Source organism: Paraphaeosphaeria sporulosa (assembly GCF_001642045.1).
Source record: "Paraphaeosphaeria sporulosa strain AP3s5-JAC2a unplaced genomic scaffold CC84scaffold_2, whole genome shotgun sequence".
NCBI classification, from domain to species: Eukaryota; Fungi; Ascomycota; class Dothideomycetes; order Pleosporales; family Didymosphaeriaceae; genus Paraphaeosphaeria; species Paraphaeosphaeria sporulosa.
Genome location: NW_017253361.1, coordinates 2,193,389 through 2,206,375, shown reverse-complemented (window position 1 = coordinate 2,206,375; position 12,987 = coordinate 2,193,389). Strand labels below are relative to the sequence as shown.

Sequence of the window (12,987 nt, the reverse complement as noted above, 5' to 3'; positions counted from 1 at the left end):
ACATTGGTCTGTGGGCTTTGCGGGACCGCAGCTGGAGAACTTGGACCAGGCACATTGATCGGCGGAACCTGTGGCACCGCAGCGGAAGGTGTCGGAGCAGCCTGAGCTCCAGAGCTCTCAGTGATTGCATGCTCGATCGGTGCATGAGTGATGAACGTCTTGTATTCCGACAACGGCATCGTAGGCATCGGCATCACCGTCATTATGATGGACGCAAACTCATTGCAGTCGACATCGTTACTGTGCCCTAGACTACAGGCAATTGTCATCGGATTCACGCTTGGCATGATGTTCGCTGCTACATGGAGCGTCTGTGTCGGCCAAGGCTTCGCTGGAGGTGGAAAACTTGAAGCCGCAAAAGTCGTGGAAGATGCGGCATGGCCAGTGACAGGGTTGCCTTCTTTTGGAGAGTGCGCCGGCGTCACCAGAGGAGCGAAAGCCACTACCATCGATTTACACGAGTGTCCAAACTGGACACAGGCCGCCGTTTGTGTTGCTTGGGCAGGCACAGTTCCGACGAGCAATGTTGTGGTAAGCGTACCCAACCTTGTCGGTGCCGCGTCGACGATAGTATCCGTCTCTTGAGCACTTTGAGACGTAGCAGCTTCCGTTGCTGCAGATGATCGTGTGATTATTGGGTTGGTCTCAATGTCTGCCGTGGTGGCTATATCAGTGTTGGACACCGTGGGCTTGGCGCTTCGTGTTCGGGTTACCCTCACAGGACCAGCAGATACGGTAGAGATGAGGTACTTGGTCAGTGTTGCTGGCGCCGGAGGCGCTGGATCAACCTCAGAAGGGTCAGCATCGTCCTCCGCCGTGTCGTCGGAAGCCTTTGTAGGACTTGGTGCCGGATTCTTCTCCATAGTTGTCGAGACCTGTGGAGACTCCCATTCGTTACAGCGACTCAGCTTCTCTTCCTCCGACAGACTGTCATCGGAATCGCACGCCAAGTCGCATGGATGGCGACAAGGTCTACCAAACGACAGGACCTTCGGCTCTTCGGCAGCCTCTTTTGCGTCAAGAGTGTTCAGGTATTCAAGTACGACTGCTTTCTCGCTAGCATCCCTTGAATCCAGCGCCTCTAAGAACTCATCCATGGCTTCTTCATCGCCCCAAATACGCTCTAGAGTTTCTGTATCTTCCAGAAACTGCAAGAAGCCGTCGTCAAACTGCGTGCTAGGCACAGGTCTTTCAGCTTTCAGCCACGCGCCGCACGCCTTGACGTCTCTGGCCTTGAGCGGCATACGTCTGCCGGGCTGGGCCTCGTTCAGCATCGCGCATGCATGAGCGATTCCAGTTGCAGAGGGAATGCCCTCATACGATTGCATAACGTATGTTGAGGTAAGCCGAAGTGGCTCAGTAACCTCTGTCGGGGTTGCCGTGCCCGTCTCGTCCAGTTTGCTTAGGGTTGGCCTAGGCCCAATGTCGGTCGACAAGAGATCAGCCTGGTAGAACTCGACATCGGCTACGGACGCGGTGGGCGCCGACTTCCATTCCAGCGTCCAGTCGAAGGGGGCCTTGGGCGATACGGTAGGCCGGGCGGTCTCTGTGGGCACCGAATTCCATTCGACGCTCGAAGGGAAGCCTTCCTTTTTGAATGACAACGGAGCCCGGTTAGACTCGGGACTGGTCATAGACGCTGTTGGTGCCAAATTCCACTCGATATCATTCGGAAAGCCTTCCATTTTTACCTTGAATGGCGATGTAGCCTGGCTGGACTCAACGCCATGTGCAAACTCGGTAGGCGACAACGTAGGCCGTATGGACTCGAGGCTGTTCGAAACTGCAGTGACAGCAGATTTCCACTCAACTGTAGAAAGTCCATCCAAGTGGGTCTTGAACGACGAGGCGGGTTTGGCAGTAGGCTCTGCTTTATTGTCGGTGGTGAAAGTAGTTCTGAATGGACTTGCGACCGGGTCAGAGGACAATGAAGACACCAGCGCAGTATCAGATGCTAGACTGGTCGACCAAGGAGATGTAGATGTAGGAAACAAGGTGCTTGAAGGGGGCGGAGAGATAAAACCAGCGGCAAAGGGACTCCAGGCAGCACTCGAGACACCTTCAGCCAGCACAGCTGAAGCCACGGTATGAGCTGCCGACGTTGGAGTCGCGATGATTACAGAATCTATCCTGTCAGGACTCAGAGTACTCTCAGCATACACCGACGAGGGCGTGATACTGGCCGTTAGCATTGAGACGACCGCTGTTGGAAGATTAGTCCTGGTAGAACTCGCCACTTCCGATGACGCCGGCACGAATAGCACTACCGCTGAGTTCGGCGAAGTCGAGAAGTAGATTGGCACCGGGCTGGCCGTGGCCTGTGCCGAGGTGCTGGCGGAAGATGATATCGAGGGTGTAGCCGACGACGACACTGACGAAGAAGACGTCGAAACGACGGCGCCTGTAGATACGCCAGCGTTCGTCTCCATGTCATGAACATAGCTTTTGAAGAGCTTCTCATGAGGACGATGCTCTCCATCGTCAGTGTCGATATCGAAGACATCCGCGATAGCGTCATACCGCTGGCCCTCGAAGAAACGCTTGTCAGTCATCACGGCGAAATCCGGCTTCATATCGTTGCGCCTCACGATAGCGGCAAAGCCAACACGAGAGATCGGATCGTTCAGCGTCTTCTTGAGATAACAGCTGCCAGAGCGCGGGTTATCAGAAGACGGCCAGAATACAGCGCCTTTGCACTTGGAGGTCTGCTGGCAGGTGACAGAGCAGCCAACCAGCCCGTCTTGAGTAGAGACAGGTTCGGGAAAGAGATCACCGCCGTAGAAGTCGACGCCGCAAGCGACACGCCAGGGAGCAGAATACCGGGTCTTATGCGGATTCGTCAGAGCGAAGTTCCTCAAGGCGAAATGGGGACACAGTTGCGCCTCGGTGCTGTCCATGGTGAGTATACCTTGAAGACCGGCTTCCGCAGGGAGTTCGATAGGGAGCAGTGAGGGTTTGCTCGCGGCTGGAGAGGAAATAGATCAGCACCTTATAGAGCTATATAGGGAGCGACACTTACAAAGGAAGAGGAAAGGATCAAGCGCGCCGCTCGCGAGACCAGCAGTGCGCGGGGAGACCTTTACAGTGTTCTTGTCGCCATAGGGAATGGCATTTGAACTAGCCAGAACGCTGGAGAGGAAAGAGAGGAAAAGAACGCACGCCATCACCAAGGCGTACATCTTCCCAAAGTGAAGAAGCAGTGCTTCTAGCTTCCTGGTTCGTGACTTGAGCAGGAAGAAGAGCTGGTAGTTTGGTGATCAGAGATGGAAGAAGGGACTTCAAGCGCAGAATTTTACCATCGACGAGGACCCGGCGCGGACGGGGTCAAGGAGACTTGCCTGGACGAACGAACCCCTCGTTGAGTGCGCCCACTGCCAAAAACCTTCGGCATACCAATAGTCACCACGCCATACTTCGTCTGTTGAAGCTTGCGGCATTTACCAGAGACTGAGGTGGGTAAGAGAAATTTAGTGGTAGGGACGCACCTGTCTAGACCGACATCCGTCGTACACTCGACCGCACTCTTTCGCGCACGCATGGGCATCTGGCTGGTAGCTTTGCATTCGGGGTCCTAGGCCTGGTTTGTCAAATGGGGCGCTCCGCGTACAATCCCACATTCGGTGCTATCACTACTGTCGGGATCAGTGGCTTCAGCGTCAAGCGCAGTGATCTGGCCGCTGCCTCAGGGTTATTCACATCGCTACGCCATTAAGTCTAGCTCACGGAGGCGCCCTCGGGATTTGAGCAAGAGTACATCTGTACATCAGCTTTAAGTTTTGCTGCGGAGACTTGAACATGCCCGCTTCTGAACACCTTGGAGAATCTACACACGGTGCAGGCTCCACCGGTCCGCCATCAGGTAAGTTGGGATGACGGCTTCAAGGCCAAAGGATACCGAATAATGTGGGGCCCACATTGCGAACCAGATAACCTAAGTCTCGCACCCACAGACCCAGGCGCTGGTCACATCGTATGCATGATATGAGTGCAAAAAGATGCGGTATCTCTCTACTGCAGCAGGTTTATTCCTCAATGTTGCTTGGAACAAGGCACCGGCAGTGCAACATTTACCGACTGTCACATTGTCTAACTTTGAGCCCGGTACCGAACAACCCAACAACCCTCAACACCCACTCGCCACGTGCGCGGCCGAAACTCCCAAACAGTATTGGTTTGTTGAGAATGCGGGCGGTGGGGAGAAAGTGCCTCCGTAATCGCAGGAGAACAGTCAACTGCACAGGTACTAGACTTCCGTTCTCCCAGCTCCACATAATGGAGGCTCAACCATCCAACTTCAAAACCCGCCTATCCTCACCGGTTCACCGAGCGCAACCTGACGCGGGTATTGCAAGTGTGGCCATCGAGTTAATCGCACACCCAGCGGTCCAGTCACTCGGCAGACTAGGGTTTGGCGAGGCTCACACGATGCGGACAGGACCTTAAAGTAGCCAGCAGTCAGAGCTGATCTCGCCGGTGCACAACCGCTCAAGGATAAAGTCAGACTGCGACGCGTAGTTCTCCATCATACCGCGAGCAACATCTTGGTGGTCGGACTAACACCCAGTGCAGAACGTAAAATAGACATACAATTGCAACAAGAGGTATCTGACCATAATGCAACAACCTAAGACGCCATCGTGATTCATGCAGATACGGAGACCGTGCCGCTTAGATACTCTGCTCCATCTCTGTGATGTAGAGCTTGATGTGGCTTTCCATCTTTACGTACTCATCGTGAGCAGCGTGTACCTCAGCCTCGATGCTGTCTTTCAGCTGCGCCATCTGCCCCGCGTCAGTTTGTTATCAGTAGAGTGTACATAGTAGACATACCTTCTTCTCGGTCTGCTCGATCTTGACCCGCCTCTCTTCCATGTCGCGCCCCTTCTCACCGCGCTCTTTGGTCAATTGCGTGTGCGTGTCATGCAGCTCCTCCATTCTCTTGCGCGCTGCCTCGGCCTCGTCGTCCGCCTTCTTTTTTATCTTATCCATTCGCGCGTTCACGTTGCCGAGTTGCTTCTGCAGGAGTCGTTCTTGACGCTCAATGTCTCGTACGTTGTTGCTTCTATCAGTCAACGCATCCGAGTGTCGCGCGGCTTTTGCAAGCTCTTCCTCTTCCTTAGCAAGGTCGGCTTGGACATCATTGAGCAGGCGTGTGCACGATGTGACATCGGCGGCTACCACGGCAAATGATTCACTCGAGGTCTGCAGCGCGCGTGCGCGGCGGTCGAGCGACTCGATCTGAGATTTGTCGTTGGCCAGCCGATCGTTCAGGTCACGCAAAGAGTCCTCGAGCGCTGTAGGGCTTTGCTCGGTGTAGGGCTTCAATTTTGACACTTCGCGGTTGATGTTCTCCTTGTCCTCGTATTTTCTCTGCAACAGCGCCTTCAGATTGTGCTGGTGCTCCTTCGCGCGCGCTACTTTCTCTTGCACAGCCTCTTGTTCTTTGCCCAGCTCTCGGAGCCTCAACTTCAGGTCGTTGTAGCGTTTCTCCTTCTCCTGCAACAGCCTCTGAGTCGCGATGCGATTGCGCTCCAAGTCTGCAAGCTGGATTTCCTTTGTCTCTTTCTCATCGTAGAGCTGCTCAATCCGCAGCTTCGTGCGCTGTGATTTGTTGAAATGCTCATCGATGACTTCTGTCTGAGACTCGCGAAACCGAATGAAGTTGATCATGTACGAAAATATCTTGACGAGGCGCGCGTGGGTCGGTTTATAAAGGTCTGCGAAGGTGAAGTCGTGGATACCGCACTGCGTATAAGGTTAGTCCGGGTTCTCACTCACTCCGCGATCTAGGGGCTACCCGTACCTCTCGGAGCAGTCTCTTCAATGTTACGAAGAAAGCTAGCAAGTCGCGTGTATCACTGGAGTACAGCTTGTCCGCGTCTGGTCCGCATAGGTCCTCGGCCGCTGCGCGCATCGCCGGAGCGACAACATCGCGCGTAGTATTCATAATCACCTCGGCCATCCATTCGAAGACTCTTTGGATGACCTCAGGTTTTGGTTTTTGCAGGTCCATGGAGGTAAAAGAGAGGCCGATGGGCACTCCTATGTCTGTGATACATCCGGCGATTTCGCTGTCGGGCTGGGTTTTACTGTCAGCATGCTAACACAGGGGAGCATGGCAGCAGTGACCGAAACAATACGTGTATTTTCTCCTTCTCGTGTACCTTGTAGGCCAAGGGAAAAAGAAATCGATCGTAATGTCTGCCACTGGTTTGAGGTGTGCGTACAAGCGTCATGAAAACATCTTCCGACGGGGGTGGAGGCGCGCGCTGGCCGTAAGACGTGTTGCGCGCCATGCTCATGCGACCGCCGTAAGACATGTTTTTAGAGGGTTTGTTATTTTCAAGCGATGTAATCGTATGCGACGTTGTGGTGTGCTGCGTAGTGGTGTAGTGGTGATGCTGGCGACGGTTTGTTTTGTTTACGAAAGGCTGTTGCGAGGGCAAGATCCCGCTAGGCCAAGTTGGGAAGTGACCAATCGGGGCCGCGCTTGTCCCATCACAATACAACGCCTTATACACATGTGTACTTGAACATGTTTACGGGCAGCGCGCTCGTCTGCATTTCGTGTGCGTTCAAATGAACCCCTCAAAATGCACCACACGTACGTGTCATGCTGCAAGTCAAGCAATCTGTCTCCGGTGAAGGATAACGACTTCATGAGAAGAATACGGACATCACGCAGCATTGCAGACCAGCGGCCGATGCAACGATACCCGAATCGCTCCGTAATGTAGGACAAGCGCATTGAGGCTGTCAGAGAGGACACTGGTAGCCTTGCAAATGCCTAGAAGGTGATCACTTGTGATCCAGAAGTGTCCTTACCCCTCCGCCATGAAATACATGAACCCACTCCTGAATCCAATCTTTGCGAAGTCTGGCCCCTCGATAGTGCATGCGAACGATTGTCGGGAGCGCAACTTTCCAGCCCGACACTACCTTTACATGAAATATTGTCCAGTCACGAAGAGATAATAGGGAGAGGTGGTGGCGAGAGCACTAAGAGTCTAGGATGGTTGTCTGGAGCCGATAAATGGCCACGAACAAACAACTGAAGACGAAACAGTGGAGCGATGAATGCATTGAGCTTGGTGTTGTTCGTTGCGAACTTGCTAATGGATGGGTTTTCCGGTAACGCGCGCTGCAGTGGTCCAGATGCACGCTCGCGCAATGGGACTCGGCCTCGGGATGATGAAAGTTGTCCTGACGTGATCACCGGGTAGGCGTCGTTGCATGTCGTACAAACTGCATGCAAGATGCACCAAATCAATATTTACGCGTGAGCGCAGCATGAGAGAACGACACACGGAAGCAAGGAGGAAACTTCTTCCATTTGTACTGTTCGCACGCTGACATGTGAAGCTATGTCGTGAGCATCTGCAGCCATGTTGACCTACCCACAACATGCGTCCAGGCGCCCATCTCGTGGCTGCAGCGCGCGTTTACTGCACCGTTTGCGAGACGAGCTGCTGCTGTGCGAGTGTGACCGAACCGTTGCTGCGCCGTTTGATGTCTCCGCACCGTGCTAGTGGAAATCCGCGCATTAGTCTGTACGCAGTTCTGGGACTGTGAGAAATAGCAGAGGCTGGTGTGGTTATGATTCAGTAGGTGTGATCAGCACACAGACTTGCCGGCCGTTGCTTTTCCGAAACAAAACAAAGTTGAGGGCTTGCGCCAAAACCTGCCGAAGCTGAGTCTGTCGCAAGAAGACTGCGGGAAGGTTCACGCTAGCATCGCCAATCTGCGCATGTCGTACAGTGACTGACTGTGAACGATGTAGGGTCGGCAAGACGCAAGCCACAATCAGACACGATCGATCCACTAGACATCACCCAGTTCCAGACACAAGAATGCAAGAGGTTTGCAGTTGGACGCTGGGAGATTTGAGGTCGCACGTGCGGTCGACTGGCGTCAAGAGCCGTCGAGCTCGCTAAATTGGCCCGCCGAAGCCGTGCGGATAGTCTCCGAGAGCGGGTGCCGTTGCCAACCACACAAGACAGGTCTAGCGAGGGAGGGAAGCGAGACTATTGTCAATGACGATCCGTTCTGGGCTCATTGTGGTCAGCATTCGCAACGAGAAACATGACGACGGACAAGCAAAATTCCTTATGAACAGTGGGCCGCGCAGTACCGGGCCAGTTTGACTAACGGACCAGAAATGCAAAGCACTGCATCATGGCATGGTACTTCTGAAACGCCGCCCACCATGCCCGGTTGTGATACAAGGGACGTGGAGATTGGTGGTGTGCTTCATTGGCATGTACAAAGCCAGTAGTATTATCGTCTGTGTCTATAGGGGACTGGCGGGGCTTAGGAGAGATTCACAGAGATGCACATGGCTGGTACCTGAGCGGAGGGCGGATGCTCGTCAGCAACTCGACAGAGCAGGCATGTCGCATTCCGTGTGATGGGGAGTGGGGTCCGTGGCGTGCGGCAGCCCTAGCGAGCTGACGTCCCGCTACAGGCCTCAGCATCAGTGCTGCTCCTGCGGACGGCTGCAGTGCATCGTGTTGGCAGCGCTGTGTTGGCGTTGTCGTTGTCGGTATTGCTGACTGTCTGGCGCAGGCCGGCACCACAGCAACAACGGCAGCGGTCGGCCACCACGTCGCCAGAAGTGCAGCCGATCTTTGCTAGACGCCCGGCTGAGATGCCCAGTCGGGCCAGGATGGGCGCTGAGCTCGTGGTCGACGTTGGTGCTGGAGGCGTTGGGGCAATGATTGGCACAGGCATTGATGAGCCACGAGAGACCAGGAAGCGACCAGGGAGCGCCGGCTCTGCGCCTGGGGGCCACTCATGGCGACGCTCGCCACCAGCGGGCGTCACTGGGCACGATCGTCGAGAGAGGGAGCAGGCTGGGTCCGCGCCGCCGTCTGCCGCGTGACGCTGGAGCCATGGGCGAGGGCATGGCTTCTGGCTGCGGCATCCAGCGCGGCGAAGTGGCGAAGGAGTGCTGCGCACAAATACAAACGCTGCATGCGCAGTGCAGTACGGCACGCTGCACGCTGCGCTGGGCTCTGGTCGCGGGCCCTACGTCGCAATCGCGCACATCGCATGCACCGCACAACGGCTCTACAGACAGTCCCTCCCCGGTGTTTCTCGAAGCATTCTAGGCCTGCCGACCGGTGCCGCTAGCCTCTGTCTAGGCCTGCAGCGGTGGGTGAGCCAGAGCTGTCGCCCCAGTGCCCCAGTGCTGGCGTCCAACCAAGGTTCGGCCAGTTCCTTGCGTCACAGCCAGCAGTGAATGCCTCCCTTCGTCGGCTCCCTCCCTCCCCACAACACGCCGTCCGCACCGCCATTCACCTGCTCTTTGTTTGCCAGCCGTCGCCTGCGCACCCCCGGACAAAGAACAAAAAAACCCGCATCCTCGCGCACCATGCAGCCCGCCGACACATCACCTCGCAGCGCCAGCAGATAGCACGCCGCACCGTCCGACACGACACGCTTCGCGCTCGCGCAGTCACGTTGTGGCCGCGCGCGCGGGCAGCACCTCGAACCCTCCCCGCCCAGCGCTCGACGGGCCTTGTCGTCCGCCATGCCCAAAATATGGCCGTTTGGGCGCAAGGCCACTAGATTAAAAGAGGGTGGGCCCGCCGCCGTCGCAGAACGGAAGCGGCCTGTTGCAGGCTCCATGCCAGCCGCCAGGGCACACGAATTTGCCAGCAGGGACGTCCTGCGCAGCTCGCCCGCCCGTCGCCAGAGCACACGCAGCAATCGCCGTCGCCGGAGGAGTTCACGCTCCAGTGCATCCCTGCGCGACCTCGAAAAAGACTCGCCCACCCTCAAGGCCCTGGAAGCCCAGAGCGCCGCCCTAGCCAAAGAGCAGGGCCTCCCACGCAATAGCGCCGACGACAACATCACCGCGCTGCCCAACCAGCGCCGCCTCGAACACAGTCCGCACCTGCGCCCCATATCGCAGCAACACGGCACCATCCCCTACAACTTTTCCTCCAAGGAACCCAACAACAATTCGCAGTCGAGCCTCCCCACCGCACGCGAGCGGGGCAAGCTGCAACGACCCCAGTCCCTGCGCAAGTCTGTCCATGAGTCGGGCCTCGTTCGGCGCATTTCGAGCAAGAAACAGAAGCGGGAACATGAACATTTGCGAGAAGAGGAAATCCGAGCCATGAGCATGCCGCTCCCGCAGAAGAGACCAGCAGGCAAGTCGGGTGACATGCTGCGACGAGACAGCAAAAAAGTCAAGGGTAGCCTCAACCGCCGCTTCGAACGTCCCGAGTCCAATATCTCGCTCCCGCTCGAAGATTCCATACACTCCTCCATGTCCGGCAACTCAGACCACCGCGCCTTCCGCGTGAGCGCCCTGGACATGTTCTCACCACGGCCCACAGTACGGTGTTCCGTGGGCTCGCAATACTATGCCAGTGGTAACGACTCGTCGCCACTGTCCAACAAGAGTCGGTCCAACACAAATCGCGGTCGTCAACCTGGGAGCAGAGACGCGCCGCAAGACTGGAAAGAGAAAAGAGACAAGAGGAGTAGCAGGATAGATGATCTAGCAGACGAGCTTGATACGGGTGCGCTGCGAGAGATCATGGACCGAGACCAGCGGCGAAGGGAGAAGAAAAGGAAAGCTGACGATGAACGTCTGCGTCGAAGGCTGGAGCGTCGCGCTGAGAAGCAACAAGCAGCAGAGGCTGCACCGCTGACGCCAGGGACGCCTACGCATCCCAGGAAAGGAGCACAAGGTACCATTGGCCTGGGCATTGAGCGCGATGCGGACGTGCCCACGCACATGCTTATGGAAGACGTACAACCCTCCACGCCTCAATCTCAACGTCGCCCTCCCCCCCTGACGCCTCAGCTCGAGGAGATGAGCCAACTTCCCACTCCTCTGGAAAGCCCTATGGAAGAACCGGTTATCTCCAATGCCCAGGCTGTTCGCTACTCCCGGGGAAGCGTCTCAGCCACTCATACACGCGGACCTTCCAACGTTTCTCAAATGCCCGAGCTCCTCTCGGAGCGTTTTGCCCAGGAAATACCTATTGAGTCGATCGAGCCCGCACACGATCCGGCCGCGAGCGGTTCTCTGCACGTAGTAGACACGACCGACACTGCTGCGACTTCCAAGATGAGTACTGACCGCCGCCGCAGCTCTGAAGGGCGGCGCATGGCCGTCTTTGCTTCGTTCTTCAGGCGCGGCAAACGTCGGTCCCAAGACCCAGGGCGTACTACACCTTCCGAGGTGTCGTTTTCGAACACATCGCGTGAGTCCATGTCTCGCCAGCCACTCCCTGCCCATCTTGTCGCGCCACCACCACCGCCACCTACTGCTCCCATCGCTATCAAGCGCCCCTCCAGCGTTCCCCGCCGCACCAGGTCCAAGTTCAGAGAAGATCTACCCGAGTTCACTCCGCCGGATTCGAGAGTGCAATCGCCCGAGATTATTCACAATAGCGCTATTGCTGCTCGGCGGAGGAGTCAGCCCCCAGCTGGTCTTCGTATTGAGTCCGACAGTTCCGGGGCAGCCCGAACAGATTCTCCGGTCAGCCCAGGAGTTCCCAATGGGGGCGTGATGTCCCAGTCTCTTGCTTCGGTCGACTCAGAAGGCTCCTGGCTGTCAGGAAAGCCCATCAAGCGCAGCTCCAACAAATCTCACCTGCGATCTAGCGTCGGTTCGTCCACTGCCCTCAAAACACAAGAGCCGTTCAGTGCATCTTATGAAGAGCTCGGAATTCCGGATGATGAATACTTCAGGAGATTGACTCCTCAGCCTGATGAACACCGCCCATCGTTGCTTTCGAGGGAGCTGTCCCGCAAACCCAGCAGCATGGTCATGTCCCCGCTTGAGAATCCTCTCAATGCTGCAGATTCCGACAATGAAGAGGCAGCACCTGCGAGATCGAGGACATCCCAAGAAGACGAGGAACTCATGCACAGCAGCATTGGTCGGCATCCCACGGTCATTCATCACCAAGCACGTGTGAAGTCTAGAGAGGGACTGTTGAGCTTCTACCATGAGGAGAAGCCTTCGCCTGAAGACTTCGCAGGTGAAAGCGCTGAAATCGTGGAGGGTGAATCACCCACGTCGGAAAATGAACCTGTTACAGTCCAGCGCGCGCGAAGCGTTGACTTGGGCAAGCACCATTTCCGACACCTTAGTGCTGGGTCAGCAAAGCTTTTGGACATTCAAAAGCGAGCAAGTTCATCGTCGCAAAGCAAGCTAACGCAATAAGAGTAATGATCAAACCACAGACACGGGAGAAACATTGAGACCACGAACGTTTGCCAGACCGCGCCCCTCATTTGCATTTCATTTGTATCTGTCTGTCCTTACGGAGCCACCTTACCCCAGTCACTCACTCATTTTTCCTATACGTTACATACCTCAAAAACGACAAACATGGAATTGGCAAACGGTCGGGTCTCGGGTCTCTCCCACGAGCCAAGGTTGATCGCACTCTCTTTGCGTCGTTTCTTTTTGCGGCATGATTTTTCTTCCTTGAAGACATTGGACAGGAAAATTCGGCGTATCTGTAGCATGGTGTTTGGTGGATCACGGTATCTAGCGTTGCTTTACTTGGTCTTTGTGGCTCTATACCAATTTGTACTGTACATTAGCTGGACACGTTGGCCGGCTTTCCTTCCCGCCTCAGGCTCTTTATCTCACATCTTATACCTACGCATCACAGCTCCTGGGATCTCGCATACAGGCATAGACGGATATTATACCAGGCCGAGAATTCGGATCCCATTTGGCGCGCGGTGCTCAGCCATCCTCTTTCTCACGGCATGTGCAGCGACATATGCTTTTACTTTTTCGGGATACTTGACGTGCGTTCCCCACAGGGAATTGCGTGGTGGTGTTGCCCCTTTGCGGCTTTCAGCTTAGAGAAGCAAATGTATTGATGAATCTGTTCACAATGCTCGTGACTGGTGCAAACGTGCCTGATCGTCTGCAGCCATGGGCTGAGGACTGCATCCCTTAGTCTCCGAAGATGGAAAAATCAGGGTCAATGGTGGGGCAACGCG

At 55.8% G+C, this 12,987-nt stretch overlaps 3 protein-coding genes across 3 annotated transcripts; 2 read left to right on the top strand and 1 right to left on the bottom strand.

The window, feature by feature from the left end:
* Nucleotides 1-4,422: 4,422 nt before the first annotated feature.
* CC84DRAFT_1161026 (uncharacterized protein) lies at nucleotides 4,423-6,389 on the bottom strand. The gene is made up of 4 exons (XM_018177636.1): nucleotides 6,228-6,389; nucleotides 5,804-6,079; nucleotides 4,831-5,745; nucleotides 4,423-4,782 (listed from the first exon to the last, which is right to left on the bottom strand). The coding sequence occupies exons 1-4, from the start codon at nucleotides 6,318-6,320 to the stop codon at nucleotides 4,669-4,671; spliced, it is 1,398 nt and encodes a 465-aa protein (XP_018040381.1). The 5' UTR covers nucleotides 6,321-6,389; the 3' UTR covers nucleotides 4,423-4,668.
* Nucleotides 6,390-7,404: 1,015 nt separating this feature from the next.
* On the top strand, nucleotides 7,405-8,881 carry CC84DRAFT_1172492 (uncharacterized protein; the record flags this gene model as incomplete). Its single annotated transcript, XM_018179984.1, has 3 exons — nucleotides 7,405-7,568; nucleotides 7,837-8,060; nucleotides 8,502-8,881. 3 exons carry the CDS (start codon nucleotides 7,405-7,407, stop codon nucleotides 8,879-8,881), a joined length of 768 nt encoding a protein of 255 aa, XP_018040380.1.
* Nucleotides 8,882-9,414: 533 nt separating this feature from the next.
* On the top strand, nucleotides 9,415-12,274 carry CC84DRAFT_459468 (uncharacterized protein). The gene has a single exon (XM_018186365.1). The coding sequence runs from the start codon at nucleotides 9,533-9,535 to the stop codon at nucleotides 12,188-12,190; it is 2,658 nt and encodes an 885-aa protein (XP_018040379.1). The 5' UTR covers nucleotides 9,415-9,532; the 3' UTR covers nucleotides 12,191-12,274.
* The last annotated feature ends 713 nt before the right edge of the window (nucleotides 12,275-12,987 follow it).

Bases quoted from the DNA above. Each gene is read 5' to 3' on its own strand.
- CC84DRAFT_459468 (XM_018186365.1), top strand. From the start codon at position 9,533: ATGCCCAAAATATGGCCGTTTGGGCGCAAGGCCACTAGATTAAAAGAG.
- CC84DRAFT_1161026 (XM_018177636.1), bottom strand. From the start codon at position 6,320: ATGTCTTACGGCGGTCGCATGAGCATGGCGCGCAACACGTCTTACGGC. The intron at 6,080-6,227 runs GTACGCACACCT...AGTAAAACCCAG, and splicing joins AAGATGTTTTCATGACGCTT to CCCGACAGCGAAATCGCCGG. The intron at 5,746-5,803 runs GTACGGGTAGCC...CCTTATACGCAG, and splicing joins TGAAGAGACTGCTCCGAGAG to TGCGGTATCCACGACTTCAC.